This window comes from Mirounga angustirostris, unplaced genomic scaffold (genome assembly GCF_029215605.1).
Source record: "Mirounga angustirostris isolate CCGP_5_RB_7025 unplaced genomic scaffold, mMirAng1.0.hap1 SCAF_9, whole genome shotgun sequence".
Lineage (NCBI taxonomy): Eukaryota > Metazoa > Chordata > Mammalia > Carnivora > Phocidae > Mirounga > Mirounga angustirostris.
Window position 1 is genome coordinate 5,625,189 of NW_026991717.1, and position 20,250 is coordinate 5,645,438.

The following is a 20,250-nucleotide window of genomic DNA, read 5'->3' on the forward strand; positions in this document are numbered from 1 at the left end:
CGTTTGTGTTTTTAACAGAACCTATATTGTTAGGTCCAAATAATTCAATAAGCATTTAAGTTTTAAATGCTTAGCAACGTTTTGAAAAAAAGAATAGTCATAAACTAGAAAAAACCATTTTATTTGCATTCTTAAGTAACCTCAGTTGCTTACAAACGGAAAGTATGTGCATGTGATTCTCAAACCTTGAAATTAGATTAGACACTGCCACCCTTATTTCCTGTTTCACATGGATTTTCTGGAGGTACTTGTATTTATCACAACTGCCAAAAGTTCAGTTTCGCAGCGATGGCATTGGAAGGAGTGTAGGGCACCATGTCCTCAGACTGGCAGTTTGGGTGGTGTTCGAATATTGCTGTGTTTCCCTTAAATTTAAAATACCCTGCCAACATCCCCGTGAGTTCACCGCAGCACCCCAGGGCTCCTTGGCACGTGGCTTTGGGACCACTGGCTTAACTACTTGGACCCCAGATACCCAGGGAGGTGCCTGGCCCACTGCCGTAATTGCCTGCTCTGCTGACTTGGGACGTCCGGCTAAGGACATGCTTGTCTGATAAATATGGCAAATTTGATTCAGATCTTCATCATCGGGAATCATGCAGATTTGAACGTTTTTTTCAGCTACTCATTTATTCCTATAAAACTAAAAATTTGAGGGATAAACATAAGTACAAGATTGGTCATGATATAGAATGATGTCATACTGATCTATAGTGCTATTAGTAATTTTATTTCATTTAATATTGAAAGTTATATGAATCTATTACAAATATTTCTGTGATATTTTCTTCTGTTTTCCTACTCTAATAAGTATTTTTACTTTGTTCTTTACCTCTTTTAGTGGAAAAAGATGGAAACCATCATACCAGAGAGACTCACTTCAATAATTTGTATAGTATGGTGCATTACTGTGAAAATATAACAGAATGCAGGAGAATACAGCTTTTGGCTTACTTTGGTGAAAATGGATTTAATCCTGATTTTTGTAAGAAATACCCAGATGTTTCTTGTGATAATTGCTGTAAAACAAAGGTAAAATAAGAAAGTTTTAAATTCCTTGTAATTCAGGAAATTGCCAACACTTTAATTTAGCGAAGTTAGATACAAGATACAAGATAACAAAGGTTACCATAAATGGGCCCTCAGGGATTGAACCGGGGAAAGATGGCTTCCTCCCCATAGTAATTTGGAATAGAAAACATTTAATAGTAATTCTGTGGAATAGCTTTTGAATTAGAAGCCTATAAAAAAATATCGTGGACCTATCTAAAATATTGAAGTTATATGTGTGTACTATAGAATATTTTAGAAATATCATTAATCTGTAAATATCCAAAAAGATCAACATGGGCAGGTAGAATATTTAGATTCAATCCCAATATATATTTGAAGTTCTCATTCTGAAGAGTTATAATAACTGGTGTACTGTGTGTTTGAATCAGGTCAATTACATTATACTATAAATTGGTTATTTAAAAACTATAAAGAATTAATGGCAATAGCTTCTAGATGAATTTGCTATCATCTGTCCTAAAAATAACCGTGAGAAGTTGTTAAATTCAATCATTAGGTACTTAATTTTACCTTTCCTGGTAATTCTGTGTTTTAATGTCTCCGTACTTTACAGTTTACAGAGCATTTTCACATTTGATACATTATTTGAAACGCCTGTGCAAGGTGCCGGGGACTCACAAACGAGCCTGTTGCGGGCCAGGTCATAGACGGGAGGGGGGCAGACATACACGTATTCACATGATTGTAATGATGCTGCGTGATAAGCAGTCACAAAGATCCGCAGCACTAGCCAGCGCAGAGGGCGGGGTCTGCAGATTCACGTCCATTTGCACCCCCCACGGCCTGCCCTGCAGACGTTACCAATCAGTATCAGTTCTTGTTTAACAAATACTTGAATGCCTGCTGTGTGGCAGGCACTGTTCTAGGAGATTGAGATGCATCACTGAGCAAAATAAAAAGATCCCTGCCCTTGCGGGGCCTACGTTGTGGCTGAGGGAGGCTGAATACGGACAGTGTAAGGGTCTGTGAAGCTCAGCGGTGTGGGAGCCAGGAGTAGTGGGTGGGATGCAAGCTGCAGGATCAGGTGCGGTGGCCCAGGGAAGTCTTATCACAGAGATGCAGCCAGCCTGAGCAGGGGACACCTGAAAAGGGAGTTAGCTGAGCAGCTCCCTGGACATGGGCATTCTTGGCCCCCAGGTGTAGGGGGCATGCCCGTGCATATGAGGGATAGCAAAGGGAGCGCGTGTAGCTGAGCAGGGCTAAGAGTCAGTCGGGGGGAAAGAGATGACGGGCCAGAGCTGCAGCTGGAGGGGTGGTGTGACTGACCTTCAGCCAAAATGCCTGGGGATGGCCATTTGGCAGGGCAGATCGGCTCAGTTTGGGGTGTTTTGAATTAGATGTATCTGTTAGATTCAGAATTTCTGAAAAGAGGCTTGTGGTACCTACCAGTTTGGGAGTGGTTGGTGTACAGATGGTATTCAGAGCCATAAGAGCAGATGAAATCTTCAGGGGTATAAAGTTAGACCAAAGAGAAGAAAACCAAACCACCGAGTCCTGGGACATTCAGAGATTAAGGAGAAGAGGAGGGACTAGAGAAGGAGACCAAGAAAGAGAATTAGCAAGGTAAGAGGAAAAGCACAAATCCGTACAGAAAGCGTCCCAGGGAGGAGGGAGTGCTTCCGCTAAGCCAGGCAGGAAGGGACTGAGAAGACGTGGCTCGATTTGTTTGACAGTTTCCACAGAGTGGGGCAAACCTGGAGGCGACGAATACAGAGAACTCTTTCAAGTTTTGCTTCAAGGATGATCAGAGAAATGAAACGGCAACTGGCAGGGAAGTGGAGTCAGGAAAAGACAGGAGAAGTAACATCTGTCTGGGCTGATAGGAACATACTTGCATAGGATGAAAAGCTGATGTGTAAGGAAAGGGGAGAACCACTGAAGCAATGTCCTTGAATAGGTGGGGGGGAGGGGGACCTAGTGTGCAAGTCCAGAGATTGGCTTCAGGCAGGAACCGAGAGATTTCATCTGTAAGAGCAGGAGGAGGGAGAAGACCATGTGGGGCATTTGCTGGTGACCGATGTTGTGAGGGAAGTTTGTGAAAGCTCTATGTGGTTGCTTCAGTTTTCTCAGTGAAGTAGCAGGCCAAGTTGTCATCTGACAGTCAGGATAAGAGAGGGGATTGAAGAGAAAGGAGAAAGTGAAGTAGTCTTGTCATCTAGGACAAGGGTCAGCGAACTTTATCTTAAAGGGCCAGAGTGCGTACGGTAGGCTTTGTGGGCCTTAGAATCACAGGCTCTGTCACAAGTACTCAACTCTGCTCTTTTAGCCCAAGAGCAGACATAAACAATAAATACATCGATTTTCCATGGCCGTGTTCCAGTAAATTTGATGTACGGAAACAGGCATCCAGCTCACAGGCCTTAGTGTGCTGACTCCTGTTCTAGAACAGAGGAGTGGGACACCAAGGATGTGTGATGATTACCTGGCTGCGTGAAGGGTCCACTTGAGGTTTGTGGCCATGTGTTGAAAGTGCAGACTTTCCACATGGTTGCATGTGTTTCTCCAGCCAAGGTCTCTGGCTACCGAGGTTTAGGCACAGAATGGTGAAGAGTTGGATCTAGTGTGTATCGTCAAACAACGAATGGGATGAATTGACCTGAGGGCAAAGAAGCTGAAGGTATATGAGGGGTTATGGAATTTAAGCTGAGTTAGGGGAGCATCCGAGGATGGGAGTGAGTGGATAGTCAGGCTCAGTGGCCTGTTGGAATCAGAATATACTAGATGGCACGAGGTGGCTGTCAGAGAATGAAGGGGTTGCTGATTTTAGTGAGGCCAAGGTCGTAGGTGTGACCAAGGGAGTGAGCAGCGGGCATACGTGGAAGATGGGGTCAGTGGGGCAGAGGAGCTCAAGATGCCAGAGGCCAAGATGGGAGGATCATCTGTCTGCTGAGTCACCAAGAATTAAGGCAGGAATGGTGTTGGAGAGAATGACAGAGCACTGTTTCGTGATGGTTCTAGATAGAGCCTCAGAATCACTACTAACTGTTAGAATAAGACAAGAAACCTGTTTGTCTTGAGGTTGTGAGATTGTGGCAGAGGAACAAAGGTTAGAAGGTGAGGAGGCTGCATAGACAGAGGCCAGAAGCATGATGCTGCTTTTGAGAACAATGGCTGGTTAGTATTGCTAGTTTGGAGATCTAGGATGGATGAAAGCAGACAGACCATACAGTAATGGGGGCTTTAAAAAGTAGGCCGAGTTTGGAGACCAGTGAGGAGATGGAGAAAGGGAACTGACAGGAGATCATTAAAAGGGTTGACTATGACACCAAAGCCCCAAAAGTGATCAGAACTCACAGATTTGCATGGTTGGACAGTGTTTTTGATCCCAGAAATCACCATCCAAGTGACAGAGCACTGTTCTAGAGGGTATGAAGGGTTTGAAAAGGAGCAAAGGATACTCCTACCCACAGCATGCTGAGAGGTATGTCTGTAACCCAGTAATAACATAGACGTCGTAGAGTGCTAATGTTCTAGACACAAGCTTAATGTAAGAGCATAGAAAAGAAAGAACATTTGAAATTTGGGCTTGGATCTTGGTTTTGGTGTGGAAATGGTTTGTTATGAGACTACCACAGTGTGAAACCCTAGTGATCTAAGTATCATCTTAATTACAGCAGAAGGTAATCTCTTTTTACTCATAGGATTATAAGACAAGAGATGTGACTGATGATGTAGAAAATATTGTCAGATTTGTTCAAGAACATAGTTCATCGCAAGGAACAAGAAATAAAAACCATATAGGTCCTTCTGGGAGATTTACTATGAATATGCTGGTCGACATTTTCTTGGGTAAGTTATCTTTTTTATTGTTTGAGTTATAGCAATTAAAATTGAACATCTAGGGGCACCTGGGTGGCTCAGTTGGTTAAGCGTCTGCCTTTGGCTCAGGTCATGATCCCAGGGTCCTGGAATCGAGTCCCGCATTGGGCTCCCTGCTCAGCAGGGAGCCTGCTTCTACCTCTCCCTCTCCCTCTGTGTGCTCGCTCACGTAGGCGTGCACTCTGTCTCTCTCTCAAATAAATAAATAAATATTTTTAAAAATAAAATTGAACATCTAAAGAATTCATCACAAGTACATAGAAAAAATCTCTCTTGTCTGTCTTGTAGAAATTAAAGATTTCAGAATAAAACTTTTCGAGTAATGAAAGAAAATCAACTTTATTGAATTATACCAATTATTTATATAGGATTTATATGTTACTAAGGTGAGGTTTTCACATTCAGAAGAACAAATAATAGGGCAAAATGGGTGAAGGGGATTAAGAGGTACAAACTTCCAGTTATAAAATGAATACGTCATGGGAATGAGAAGTACCTGATAGGAAATGTCGTCAATGACATTGTAATAACGTGACTACACCCATCATGCTGAGCATAGTGTAATGTAGAGAATTGTTGAATCGCTATGTTGTACACCTGAAACTGATAAAATACTGTATGTCAACTATATGATAATAAATATAATAGTAATAATAAATAAATACACAGAAGTTATTATAGCATATACAATTTCATCTGAATTAGTGGAATATAACTTGCTTGGAGAATTACCTGTTGAGTGACTTCCAGTTCCGGATGGCAGCCTGGGTAAAAGTATGTCTTCTTTTTGTTTGTTTGTTTGAGACCCTATTAAAATAATAGGAAATAAAATGGGGATTCAATTCATTAGGGCATAGAGAACCAGAGGGAGACCATCATCAGATTCAAGATTTTTCAAATCTTTTAGGAAATGGTTAGAAGCATGGTGACATGTGGAATGAAATAACAATAAGCCACCTGCAAAATGAATGTAGAGGCAAGTGTCATAGAAGGGGGGGGACTATGGACCAGGCAGAACTCCACTGATCAGGAGGCCTCAGACTGAGTCTATGGGTCCAAGGGGGTGGGAGTGAAAGCAGAGGAGCCAGAAATAGGGGGGAAAGAACTGCAGCAAATGCCAGCCTGGAATTGATTCTAGAACAGAAATAAATGGCCTAAGGAATAGAAAGGCAGCTGAGTTAGGGGCCAGAGCGCCTAAGTGGCATTTGGGGACCACCCAGCCCACCCACTTACCCGAAAGCAAACCTGGATATTCCCATTCAGGGGAGGAATTTGAGAGGAAATAGATATAAAATAACAGAGGAAGAGCGCCTGAGTGGCTCAATCAGTTAAGCATCTGACTCTTGGGTTTCGGCTCAGGTTACGAACTCAGGGTCGTGAGATCAAGCCCTTTATCGGGCTCCACACTCAGTGGAGAGTCTGCTTGAGATTCTCTCTCCTCTGCCCCTCCCCCCGGGCGCTCACGCTTCTCTCTCAAACAAGTAAGTAAAATCTTTAAAAAAAAAATTTTTTTTTTTTTTAATAACAGAGGAAATCCACCTCAAAAGTTTAACCTGATCCCTGAAGGTAAATACAACTGGGCAATCAGAGAAACCAAATAAGTTTTTGACCCTGAGGATAGAGAGAATTTAGAAAAGAAGCAGTAGCTTTAGGGAGAACGGAGGAGAAACTCCTAATTTAGAATCTTCACAAAGACTTAAGTAATAATAGAATGTTATGGAAAAGAAACAAAGAGTGAGAAAGCTGTTAAAAATTTTATTTATTATTTCGGACGCCTGGGTGGCTTAGTTAAGCGTCTGCCTTCAGCTCAGGTCATGATCCCAGGGTCCTGGGATCGAGTCCCACATCAGGCTCCCTGCTCAGCGGGGAGGCTGCTTCTCCCTCTCCCTCTGTCTGCCGCTCCCCCGGCTTGTGCTCTCTCTCTCTCTCTCTGACAAATAAATAAAACTTAAAAAAAAATTTTTTTTAATAAAAAATTTAAAAATTAAATTTATTTTTTAATATTTTATTTTTAAGTAATCTCTACATCCAACATGGGGCTCAAACTCACAACCCCAAGAACAAGAGTCGCAGGCTCCTCCAACTGAGCCAACCAGGCATTCCAAGAGCTGTTAAAAATTTTAAATGATTGACAAAGTAAATTTAGTGGAAATGTTGAAAGATAAAGTCAAGAAAATTTCCTGAGACCTGAGCAAAAAGATATATGGAAAATATGAGAGAAAAAATATAGATCAATTCTTAAGAGATGTGAAATCTGACAAAATTTTTGATATAGGGAGTTATCAAATCAGTGATATAAGAAAATTTCCCTGAGTGAAAGAGAAAAAAGCCTTCAGATTAAAATGTTCACTGAATGCCAAAGGAGATGCTTCATGAGATTTGAGAATACCAAGAATAAATTGATGTTGGAGAGGAAAAACTTTTCCTCCATCCTGTTAGATTTAGTGGTTGGGAGCCTGTGAATTAAACTGACAAAAGACAGATTTCATCAAAATGTGACTCAAAGGGCCAATTAAAATTGGGGCTTATATACCATCTTAATAGCAGAAAGGGAGGGGGAGAAGAACACTTACGGAAAAACAAATGATTTTTTGGAAAGATAAGTGGGCCCTTAGGAGAATAGATGAGAGGGAGATAGAATAGTTTTGTGACAGTGTTTAGGAGTGGTATGGAGACTTCTCATCTCCAATGATAAGAATTAGTCTTCTTTGGTTGCTCTCAGGGAGAGAATTTATGACAGTTGAGGTTTTTGGGGGGGGGGGTCTCTGCTTTTTTGCCGATAAGAGGTTTCAGGAACTCAAAAGCCTGCTCAAAATAATTTTTATGCCACAGTGGCATATTCTGGACCCCTTCAGAGATAATCCTGAAAACTTTGGAAAGAAAGAAACCAAACCCAAACTGGTGATTAATATCAGCAACCCTAGAGGCTAGAAGGCAAAAAAGAGTGAGTGCACTCATTCTGATACTATAACAGGGGAACTGACCCATCAGTCCAGGGAAAAGAAAGCCCGGATCCACAGTATAGTAAGCAGTCTGTGCAAATTGTAACAAAGTCAAGAAAAATAGGTCCCAAGCATTGTGAGAAGGAATAAGAAATGATCTTTTTTGATGGCAGTAAAGAATGTAAATGTTAATTCTCAACAGAAGGAGAAAGACATTTAGAAATTCCATGGGAAAGATTATACAAAGAGAGCCAAGGTCAAATGTAAAACAAAGGAAATTGTTACAGGATTTTGAGTAATTGATAAGATGTACAAAAAGCAATCCAGTTGTCTGGGTGCACTAGACATTCTCCTGAGGGTTGCACGGGAGTCAGGACCTTCTAAGTAGGGAAGGAAACTTGTCATAAACACTGCTAACGAGCTGCAACAGTTAGAGTCAACGTATAGACTGAAATATGTTTAGAGAACAGGACAGGAGGTGTTAACCTTGATGATGTAAAAATAAAAGTCCAATAAATAAAAGGCTTGGGGTGCTCATAACCTCCTATGTAAAAGGTAGAGTAACCAGAAGTTCTGTCTAAAGTTACAAAATAGGGGCACCTGGGTGGAGTGTCTGCCTTTGGCTTAGGTCATGATCCCAGGGTCCTAGGATTGAGCCCTGCGTCAGGCTCCTTGTTCAGCAGGGAGCCTGCTTCTCCCTCTCCCTCTGCCCGCCGCTTCCCCTGCTTGTGTTCGCTCTCTCTCTCACTCTTTCTCTCTCTCTCTCGTCAAATAAATAAAATCTAAAAAAATAAAATAAAAATAAAGTTAACAAAATAATCAATAGATTAAACAATATTATATAACTAGCCGAATTTGGGGCAAGGCGAAGTATAGGGAGTAGTCTAATGAGATGAAGCCTCATCTTACGTGGTGGGGGGTCAGTAGGTCAATGTCAGGCAGTGGCTCTGGCTAGTGGAATGACAGCAAGGGTTTAGGTTCCTTGTGGAGGTGGCCACCAGAAGAGCTGAAAACAAAAGCTATTTAAAACAGGACTGGGTGCCTGGCTGACTCAGTCGGTTAGGCATCCGACTCTTGGCTTCCATTCAGGTCATGATCTCAGTCCTGAGAAGGGCTCGTGAGTCAGCTTGGGAGTCTTTCCTTCTTCCTCTCCCTCCCTCTCTGCCCCTCCCCACACCCTCGTCTGTGCCCTGTGTGTGCGCTGAGCATGCTCTCTCTCTCTCAAATAAATAAATAAAATCTTTTAAAAAAAAAAAAAATTACTGCCTTGGGGCGCCCAAATGGCTCAGTAGGAAGAGCACAACTCTTTTATATATATAATATATATTTTTTTTTCTTTTAAGGTTTTATTTTATTTATTTGACAGAGAAGAGAGAGCACAAGCAGGGGGAGCGGCAGGCAGAGGGAGAAGCAGGCTCCCCGCTGAGCAAGGAGCCCGATGCGGGCTCGATCCCAGGACCCTGGGATCATGACCTGAGCCGAAGTCGGACACTTAACTGACTGAGCCACCCAGGTGCCCCAGGAAGAGCACAACTCTTGATCTCAGAGTCATGAATTCAAGCCCCACATTGGGAGTAGAGATTACTATGAAAAAAAAAAAAATAATAAAACATGATTGCTTTCCAGAAGAGAGGAGGATGGGAGGAGGGAAGGATGGGACAGAGGAATGTTGCTTTTCATCCTAAACCTTTCTGTACTATATTTTATTTTTCCCATGTACATACCTTACTTTAATTTAAAAAATAGATAAAGCAATTAATAGGTGCATTTATTTTTTAAAACATTAATAACCTAGATTGGTGTAGGAATGTGGTTTACTCAGTTCCTCAACTATTCCTTCTGGATCTGCTCTTTCCTCCGGACAAAAGCAACTTTTAGTGCTGGTCTTCCCGTTCTGGATTCTTTTTTCTTTTTCTTTTCTTTTTTTTTTAAGATTTTATTTATTAGAGAGAGAGAGCACGAGCAGGGGGAGGGGCAGAGGGCAGGGGGAGAATTTTATTTATTAGAGAGAGAGAGAGAGAGCACGAGCAGGGAGAGGGGCAGAGGGAGAAGAAGCAGTCTCCCCGCTGCGCAAGGAGCCTGACGCGGGGCTCGATCCCAGGGCTCTGGGATCATGACCTGAGCCAAAGGCAGACACTTAAGGGATTGAACCACCCAGGGCGTCCCTCCTTTTTTTTTTTTTTAAGATAGTATTTATTTGGGAGAGAGAGACAGCATAAGCAGGGGGAGAGGCAGAGGGAGAGGGAGAGGGAGAAACAGACTCCCTGCTAAGCGCAGAGCCTGATGTGGGGCTGGATCCCAGGACTCCCTAGGACACTGAGATCATCACCTGAGCTGAAGTCAGACATTTAACTGACTGAGCCACTCAGGCGCCCCCCTTTCTGGATTTTTGCCTTTGAGTTTGGACTTCTTTCGGGAGTCAGGAGGAACAAGGGGTTGCAGATAAAATAATGTATTATAAGACTGATATGTGATCACTCCACATTGCAGTGTGTAGAAAATACAAGTAACTCCAGAAAAAAATGCTAATATTTTAAGATGTATTTGTTCACAATCACATATTTATCATATTGTACATATAGTTTATATCATTTCTATATAACAAGATAAAAGCATTTCTTAATTTTTTTATTCTAAAGTAATTTTTAGTAATTTATATTTTATCATATTGATGAGATGTTTTTAAGTAGTCTTATTTAAGGACATATTTTTCTATTATACATAATGATGTGATAAATGGCCTTTTAAGTATACCTTCAACTGCATCTCTGATTGCACCTTTCATGTAGTTTCCTAGAAAGATTACTAAATCAAGCATTTTTCTGACATACCCAGTTTCTCATTAGCTCTTTCATGTTTTTAAGAAAATTGTGGTTCAGCTTTATTTTTTTAGTAATCTCTACAAACAGTGTGGGGCTCGAACTCAAACCAGTCCCCCCCTTACTTAATTTAAGTTTATTTATTTTTCCAGCTTGCTTAGTTATCCCCAGTACTAGGGCTAGTCCTGTAATGTGATGTTTTAGGGATACAAACCACTAAAGGAAGGAAAACTTGAATCATGAGGCATATATGACCAGAAGCCATCTGACATTTACACTAATGTAATTATTTGGAACTCTTAAAATAGAACTAAAGCTTTACAGAGTAACTGTTAATTCTGATTATAATCAGCATCACAAGCCTTCTTAAGTAGATTGCAATAATAAAGTTGTGTTTACAATGAAGACATTAATAATTACAGCAGATTGGATATGAGACCAAAGATCCAGCCCAGTGTGGTGCTCTTAGCCAATAGGAGGAGGAGGAAAGGACGCAGTCTCCTGGAGTGATGTGTTTTTGTCTTAACAGTCTAAAGGCTTCCTCTGTGAGGGTCACAAAAAGTATGGGCTTCAGTAATTGGACTGCACACGAGTAGTGCTTTCAGTATAGGACCAGACATAGTATTTGTGAAAATGGTTGTCCAAATTTTTTTGTAACTAGATCAGTAATGCACAGTTATCCTAATGTAGCACAGTGATATGAAGTGCTTAAAGTTTATGTAAACTCTCTCTTTGATTTCTTTGCTCTAATGTAATTTTATAAGTTGTAAGTGCACCATCGTAAAATGATAGCCTTATTTTGCTGCTGGTTTTGGTCAATGCATGTTATAAAAAGATGAGGAAAAGTACATAGAACCATAGAAACTTTAGAGTTCTACTCAAATATTCTCATTTTATGGAAATGGGTGTCTACTTGTGCTGTGGGTTTTCCTGTGGAACAGATTATCTACCCCATTTATCCAGACCTGTCCATAAATGACTTTTTCAGCCTCTCCTACTAGAGGCTTCTGACGTACCTACATTTACTAATCTAACTCCTTGGGCCTCCTTGCCAGGGAGTAAGAGCGCAAAAATTCAGTCGGGGATATTTGGAAAGGGCTCTACTTACTCACGACACAATGCCGAAAGACTTTTTAAAAAACTGATACTTGACAAGATTTTGGATGAAGACTTATATATCAACGCCAATGACCAGCCGATTGCCTATGTAATGCTGGGAAATAAAGCCCAAACTGTACTAAATGGGCATTTAAAGGTATGATGTTCTAAATGTTTATTTTAATTATCTTACAGTAGTGGGCAAAAATATATTACTGCAAATTAGAGGGTCTTCTCCAAAGCTTATGGATACTGAATTTATATATACTGTCCTATGAACATACTCGGTTCCTCTTAATCTGGAAAGAGAGCTTAAAATAGAACCCAAGTAATGTAGCACCTGCCAAAGTAAATTCAGTTGGGTCGTCCGATCTCTGAATCATCATACATTCATTAGGTAAACGTTTATCAAGAAGCTGTTCTGTGCCAGGCACTGGAGATGTAAAAATGAGGAATGCACAGCCCCTATTCCTAACGGGCTTGCTATAGCTACTTAGCATAACAGAAATACAAAACAAGAAAAAAAAAAAAAGGGCACACAAATGCAATTAAGAATTAAATGAAGCCTGTATTTGGATACAAGTGCGTGTGTACCCACTCCTGTGATCACTTTCTCTCTCTCAAAGGTAGACTTTATGGAAACGGAAAATTCCACCAGTGTGAAAAAACAGAAAGCGTTAGTGGCAAACATATCTCAGAGGGAAGAGGTGGTGAAGAAGTGTCTTGGAGAACTGACAGAAGTCTGCAAATCTCTGGGAAAAGTTTTTGGTGTTCACTACTTCAATATTTTTAATACTGTCACTCTCAAGAAGCTTGCAGGTAGGTATGGGTGAATCTTCTGTTACGTGGCATGAGTTAATAAGCCAAAAGTTAATCTTGCTAAAGAACTTTTTAGGTGCATAGATCTAGCTCAGTTTATTTTCATTATTTTTATTTAATCTCTAAATTGAGAGCTCAAAGAAACAACTTCCCCAAACTTGAGATGAAATCTGGTCTTTAAGATGTATACAGTGGGACGCCTGGGTGGCTCAGTCGTTAAGCGTCTGTCTTCAGCTCAAGTCATGATCCCAGGGTCCTGGGATCGAGTCCGGCATCAGGCTCCCTGCTCAGTGGGGAGCCTGCTTCTCCCTCTGCTTGCTACTCCCCCAGCTTGTGCTTTCTCTCTCTCTCTCTCTGACAAATGAATAAAATCTTTTAAAAATAATAAGATACATATAGTACTGTGTTATTCGGACACACAGCATAATTTTAATTTAAACTTCTCCCTCTAATGCCGGATGTTAGGATTTGGATAATTGTAATCTCTAATACCACCCGTCACTCAGAGATTTTGTCTTCATTTTCTGCCTGCTTTATGATGATTGGCTATGTTAAGTACAAATGTCTTTGCAAGGAGGAGCTAACGTTCCTTATGAAAAGACATTATGTTTCATGCTTCTTTGAACCCAGATCTAGCACACTGCTTATCTTGAGTTAAGAAATACATGCTGACCTGAGTTATTTCCATAGCTTCTGACAGCTCAACCCAGAATCCTAATAGGAAAGCACCTGGAAAATGAAATAAGTCCTTCACATAGCTGACTGATGAGTGTACATGTTGCCTTCTACATCCTTCCTTCATAAAATCTCATGATGCACACCTCCTCTCTGTTCCATTCCCATTCCTACCACCCTAGGTCATCACGGCGTCTCATCAACTCTGAGATGCTGTTTTCAGGCACTGCTATTTTGTGGACTATTAAGAGAGAAAAAATTATGCTAATTAAACAGTGACACAGTGCTTTTATGGAAAGAATTGTTTCTGACCTATTTAAATACAGATTTTTATTTTATAGAACTCTGTGCATATATGAAAATCGCATAAAATCAAAGCAAGTTGATTTAGGTGCTTAGAGAAATTCATATCCAAAGCCCGACTCTTGGGAATCACTTTTGGACTCGGCTGTCCGTGTCTTTCCCTCGTGTCATTGAGAACGCTAGCGACACAGCCTTTCTAGCACACTCCAGTCTTCTCCCCGGCATTTTAACCAAATCCCACACCAGCCGCTCTGATGTGATGGTGGCGTGTCCCCCGATGATGCCAGAAGGCGTCGGCGGGAGGCCGCACATCTCTCAGGGACGCAAACGTGATGATGCTCCATTGGCTGCCGGCGTCCTTTTCGGGTCCCATAAGCACTTGGTTGTGGCTCGCAAGAAGTTAGGGAATTTATGGCCTTTTCCTCAAAGGCAGACATCGGCTTTATTTGTGCCAAATCCGTTCCCCATGACCCTGAGCTTTTCTGCATCACAGTCACCTTTCCAGTGCTCTCGCAGTCTCTTCTGGCGGACATTTCGTGTGGCGGCTGCCGTTTCGCCAGCAGCCCCTGTCAGACGCATGCTGACCTCAGGAATGGCACAGCGTGGAAAAGGGTGTGTCTTCGAATCGAGGAAATGCAGCATTTTGTTTTTAGGCTATTAGTGAGTTCCCTACCTGGTCTCTAACTCCAGATACGAACAGGAGACCCATTTTTAATCTCCCACAGAGTCCGCTAAAACTCCAACAGCTTTTTCGAAGAGGGACAGATTTCTGCTTGCCTGTCCAACTTCATCTTCCATTAACCTTCCCTAAACCTGCTGGTCTGTCCCACAGGTCTGTTCCTTTTCCTCTAAACATAGAAATATGTGAAAATCACAGATTTGAGATCAGCCCTTTCTTTGCTCAAATAGTAGGAATTATCACTTCCTCACTCCCCAGAGCCAGACCCGGCCTCTGAAATGTGTCCAGATCTCTCTCCCGACCGAATCCAGTACCGAGTTGTTAGTTCACAGCATCTTTGCCTTCTCCTGCAGGGGCTCCCCCCAGGCTCCCAGTTTCCTCTCTCCCTGATAATTCATTTTCCATGCGGCAGCCAGAGTGATCTTTAAAATGACAGGCTTGTCTAGCTACAAGACTGATGGGCCATCTGTATGCAGAGGACTCTTAATGGCCCACTTGCTCAAGTCCGAATACTTGCTTCCCCCAGCTGCTCCCATGCAGAGAGACTGGAGGAAGCACCGGCCTGGGTTGGGGGTGGAGGAAGAACTCAGTTACGGCCTTATGGAAGAGATGATATCCATGTCTGGAGTGCCGGGGAGCAATCGGAGCTGGGAAATACAAATGTGGGCGTTCTCCAGAAACAGGGAGCATCAGTGTGGCAGCTAGACAAGTCTTTGTTGTGAGAACAGCAGGCGAGAGCGAAGTCTGGTTAAACTCGGAGGCGCGTAGCAGAGGTACCCGCCTCCAGTTTCCCCTGGTGCCCTTCACCGTCTGCCGCCCCTGCCCTGACTTACACACCTCTGCTGCTGGAATTGCTCGAGGGGCTCCTTCCTCCGGGCCTGTCGGCTGCCTCTGTTGGCTCTCACTGCTTTTTAGAAAATTGGCCCGTGTGCCTGGTGCCCTGCAGCGAGTTGGCACTTCACAGGCATGTGCTGAATGAGTGAATGAGTGTGAATTCAGTGGGTTTTCTATGGGTGGTAATTTAAATTCCTAATTTTATGCCCATGCACAGAATCTTTATCTTCTGATCCTGAGGTTTTGCTTCAAATTGATGGTGTTACTGAAGACAAACTGGAAAAATATGGTGCAGAAGTGATTCCAGTATTACAGAAATACTCTGAGTGGACATTGCCAGGTTCGGTATATAGCTAACTCTGTGTTTTCTAAAAGCCTGTTTGAATGTTAAGCAATGCATCTCACTGGATTAGAATTTTGTGGTTTCTGGGTTGTATTAATGCTTCCTCCACCTTGTCACACTGACACTCAAGTGCAGAGCAGTCCCAGTGCTGTGCCAGGCACCTCTTAGAGGACACTGGCGCTTAGGCCCCCCGGGGGAACGCCCGTGACTGGACCTGCTGGTAGGACCCAGAGAAGGACCTTTGGGCCCAGGAGTTCCAATTCTGTTAAGGCAAGTGCCCAAGGACTCCCATCTCTACTCTGCTATCCTTGGCAGACCACAAATAACCTCTTTGTGCTTGGTTTCCTTATCTGCGGGAGGAACATGTTATCTGACAAGCATGTCTAAAGATAAAATTTAAGAGCGGAGTTTAAATGTTTTGGGAAAATGAATGTGCAATTGGAATGCTAGATAATCACGGTTATCAGAAAGAATCTGCCCAAGGGAGCGCATCGTTAGCAGACAATCCCAAGAGTTACAGTGGTCCCGTCATGTAGCCCCTCATTGTCAACCTCCTCACTGAGCTATAGACAGCATTAACTGTGAGAAGATCGAGACAGAGATCTTGTAGGAGATGCGAGGTCCCATGCCCTCCTCCCGCATATGGCCAGTAGACAAGCCAAGTTCAATGTTTCTCCTGTTTCTGTAACAAACAGCGGGGGTTTCTTCCCAAGGCTGATGGGAAAGGTAAGCAGAATGAGGAATGAGTGAGCATTTCTTTCAAGTTCTGTCCCTCCTCCTCCGTTTTTTACCCATTAACAAAATGCTGAAAAGTGGGGTTTTTATAAATTCCTCTGTGTGGTAATTATCCCATTAAGAGCCTTGCTTTGAATATTGGTAGGAACTTAACATTTGTTTAGTGTAGTAACTTGTTTGGAAGGGGATTTTTGCCCACATTAGACAGGCTGCTCTGTGGAAACAGCCCACAGTGTGGTGATGATCGCTCCCACTTACTGAGGGACAGACGCCGTGCCAAGAGCTTGGCCTGTTTTGTATCATTCAGTCCTCACAACACCCCATTTCATAGCCTTTTTATTGCCAAGCCCCACAGCTAGGATGACGGGATGACAGCTTCACCAGAGCCGTACTGCCTCCCCGTGTGAACCGTTGGGCGGACGCGGAGTCCCATGGATTAGGGCCCTTCCGGTCAGGCAGTAGCGTAGCCCGAGGGGGAGCCAGACCAGCCCCGAAATACCTTCCTTCGAGAATGGAGCCGGGATCCCTGTGGACCCACAAGGAGGTTTCATGCTTTTTAGGTGCCTTAGGATGCCAATACTCGTGGAAGTTACCACCTTTTTTGCAAACTAGTGCTTTCATCCCGACCCATTTCCTGCATGGTATGTGAAATGTTCACAACCATAACAAAGAAACGTTTTTTGTCTTTGAAGAGTATGATAGGGTCTGGGGTTTTCTAGCACTACCTAACTGTTGCTCAAACGTGAGGTACAGAGCATAGTTTGTTATGTTTCTCTTATATTGGGCTTTTTTTTTACAGCCTGTGTTAAATGATAAATAAAATTGTCTTTTATATAGCACTTTATACTCTTCAAAGTGCTTAGCAGGATTAACTGCCCAAGCAATAACAGGGACACAGATGATGTGCAACAGACACCTGATGTCTCTAGTTAAGTTAAAGAGTTTCGCAAGTTTCTGGGGCACCTGGCTGGCTCAGGCAGTGGAATATGTGACTCTTGGCCTCAGGGTTGTGAGTTCGAGCCCCACACTGGGCATAGAGCTTACTTTATATATATCTCACCAGTTTCTTTAACAAATTCTGATCTCCTTACGTTAAAAGTAAATTTCCATTGAGGACTCTGGGGCTCTGACATAAAAGAAATCTTCCATTCTTGTGGAATTGTTGAACCCGTGTGGCAGGAGGCCCCCAGGAAAGCAGCTGGGTATCAGCCCAACTGCACCCCTGCTGGTGTTCTTCCACGTGGACATTCACAGCGCCTGGGCCGTCACAGCATCAGGGACAAACGTCTGCATTATCCATTTGTAGCTGAGGACGGTTCCCCACGGGGAAGCCCGGGCAGCCGCAGAGGCACCAGAAGACGCGCCGCGGAGGAGTTCGATGAGGAAACACCCGTATCTTCTCACTACTTTGCAAAGAAAACCAAAAGCGAAAGAAAGAGGAAGAGAATGTCAGCCTCCCAAAGGCCTAAGAGGAGGAAAACCAGCTTTGGTAGCTCCAAGACCGAAGGGTAGGTCCTGCCCCCAGGGCTGCGAGGCGGCGGGTGCCCCAGGGAGGAGAGTGCAAAAGCGCTGCGGCTCCCGTGCGCTCGGGAGCGTTTATCAAAATGAGCCATTGTTAAATGTTGCCTCTCTAGTGAATGGAGTGATGATTAAGACTGAATCCAAAACAGAAACATTTGTTTCAGATTTTTAAAATCTCTACTCCTAAGTTATCATTCAAGTTGTCTGCTTTGCCAAAATGTCTCCAGTTTTAATGTTACCTTTGGAAAAAAAAATTTTTTTCTTTGTAATTTCTCTTCTTAAGGGACTTTTCCACCTAAAACGCTATAAATCCTATACTAGCTGAGTAAACAAAGGGTTTTGTTTCCCGTTGCTTTTATGATTCCATCAGTACCCTCTACACTGCTTTCATTGGTGTGGCAGCTCCCGGCCTTTGCCCCCAGGCCCTGCTCACTCCCTGCCCTTCCTTAAGACCTGGGAGAACCGACCTCCCAACTTGTGCAGGGTAGCAGAGAAGAGGAAACCTGAAGGTCAGTTAAGCCAGGCCTGCAGGGGCTGCAGGAATGTCTTCCACCTCCCCTCTCCCACATTTTCCTGGCCCCGGGGCTGGGATGTGGCACCTTTAGGGCGCTCCCTGCACACCAGCGGGGACCGAGGCCCTGTCAGGTCCTGGCCGATGATCTGTGCAGTGTTCTTATGTCTTCATAATTGCACTGCCCTTGCCTTGTAGGTGAGCAAGGTCTGGCTGGATCGGGACCATCCCGTCAGCCTGGAGAACGTGGCCCCCCAAGTAACCGCATAACCTAACAGAAATGCTTACAGGAAAAAGGAAGCAAGTCCTCAGTAAACTTTTGCAAGCTGTTGTGTTATTCTTTTGCAGTTTTTCTACCTCTTTTCCTGCTGGGTAATTAAAAAAAAAATTGAGTGGGGAAAGAGAAAGGAAGGCAAATGTTACCAAATTGTCATTTTCTTGTTAAGTCCATATACAAACACCTTGTATGTGCTGATCCCTCTGCCAGGGTACAGAAATTAAAGGCGTTAGTAACTGTTAGTTTAATTCTATGGTTTTTCGTGTGCAAATGACCAGCAGATGTTCTTCAGTGGCAACATTTTCTTATTTTCCTCATTTATTCCTCTGTTTTGGGAAATACTCATTTCCTCAGGAGCTCAGGGAGTAGAAGGAGAATTTAAAAGGCCTCTGGTCCAGCCCCCCCCCCCCCCCCCCCCCCCGGGTTTTATGATGAGGAAGCTGAGACCTGGCCTGGGAAAGGCTTGTGTGAGGCTTTTCCCAGCCGGGTCTCAATTTCCCAAGTAGGACCGGCCTCTGGCTCACCCACGCCCACCCAGAGTGCTTTCATTTCTGCACATTGCCGGTGGAGATCCCTTACACATGACTGTGATCTTCCCATTCTTTCTTGTTCGAACAGAGCGCGCCATATTTCAGTGTTCATTGCCCTTGGCTCCCTTTGCAGTTTTTCCAACTTCTGTTTGTAAGAGTGAAGCACTTCGCCCTGTGGGTTCGAACCTAATCTAGGAAGAAGTAGTAAAACTCACACTTCTCAAAAAGCCAGTACTGATTTGAATGCTGGTTGTTAATTAACCTACGTGTTTACCGTGGGATTCTCTTCTAATCCCTTCTGGCCAAAACCAGGGAGTTTTGTAACTTTTTTTGACCCTCAGTAGCAGCCTCTTTGTGCACGTGCTTCATTCCCCTTGTTGCCGCTGAACCACTGTGACCGTTTCCCACCACTTCCAGGCTGCTCACCTGGCTGAGAGGCAGCCCCGGAATACGGCGGCTCTGTGCCAGAGACCTTAACTCCCTTCTCTACCTTCCGAGCTTTACATCTTCCGAATAACACACAATGAACCAGTTGTGTTCTGGTCTCTCAGAGTGGGCGTGAAATGGATGGCCTGGGCGCCAGAGACCACTGTTGGCAGAATCCTTCTGTAAATCAACATAAACAGCAGGTTTTCGCTCAGGGCTTAATTTCTCAGCAGGAAATCAGCATAGGGAAATTTAAGGCTGCTTCTCTGCCGGGTGCAGCAGATCTTTGCCAGTTCTGCAGTAAAACTGCCCTCAAGCAAGAGTTTAAAAAGGTTGAAAAAAGCACTCCTCTCCCCCCCCCCCCAGTTGAATGCCTTAAGTACAGATGGGTGGCCCTGAGACCCTGGCCTCTACATTCAGAGATGGGAGGCCACTTGCAGGCCCTGATGTTACCGATTTAACTCTGGGCACGGACTCAGCCTGGTTACAAGCCATGGGGAATAACCCAAGCAGTTTGGAAAGACTTCTCCCGTTATCCTTGTAAAATGCTAGCCCTATGGTTCTCTTCTTTCGTTTCATTAGCAGGGAGAAAAGAGCTGGTATCTTCAGTTGGGGGGGGGGGTGCGGGGGAAGCTGCTGGCAGGACTTTGTAATAGGCTGTGGCGGGGCTTCTTGCCTGGTTTTAAAGGCAGCTAGTAGGAGAGGAGAGTGGGCAAGAGAGCGAGCTGCTGGCGACCCTGACAAGGTGCCAGACCCAGGTGCCTCCCCGGGGGGCCGCATCTGCCGCCCTCCCGGCGCTGGGACCGCTGACCCGGAGAAGGCTCCCCGCTGTGCTCTGCTGCCAC

The 20,250-nt window shown here is 43.7% G+C and overlaps 1 protein-coding gene and 1 long non-coding RNA gene across 3 annotated transcripts in view; both read left to right on the top strand.

Moving 5' to 3' along the window:
• Positions 1-20,250, top strand: part of BLM (BLM RecQ like helicase) — an 87,210-nt gene that overhangs the window by 66,096 nt on the left and 864 nt on the right. The window contains exons 16-21 of one of the 2 annotated variants that reach the window (XR_010404828.1): positions 842-1,032; positions 4,716-4,863; positions 11,710-11,909; positions 12,383-12,571; positions 15,280-15,402; positions 17,447-17,648. Coding sequence is in view for 1 of the 2 variants with exons in the window: in XM_045899365.3 (XP_045755321.2) it covers positions 842-1,032; positions 4,716-4,863; positions 11,710-11,909; positions 12,379-12,571; positions 15,280-15,402; positions 17,447-17,648 (1,057 nt within the window). In the remaining variant the exon portion in view is untranslated. Of the gene's footprint in view, positions 1-841; positions 1,033-4,715; positions 4,864-11,709; positions 11,910-12,378; positions 12,572-15,279; positions 15,403-17,446; positions 17,649-20,250 lie in introns of both variants that reach the window. The other variant, XM_045899365.3, reaches the window with a different exon arrangement.
• LOC135361526 (uncharacterized) lies at positions 4,879-9,056 on the top strand. The gene is made up of 2 exons (XR_010404829.1): positions 4,879-5,667; positions 6,253-9,056. It is a non-coding gene; the product is annotated as an uncharacterized LOC135361526 (long non-coding RNA).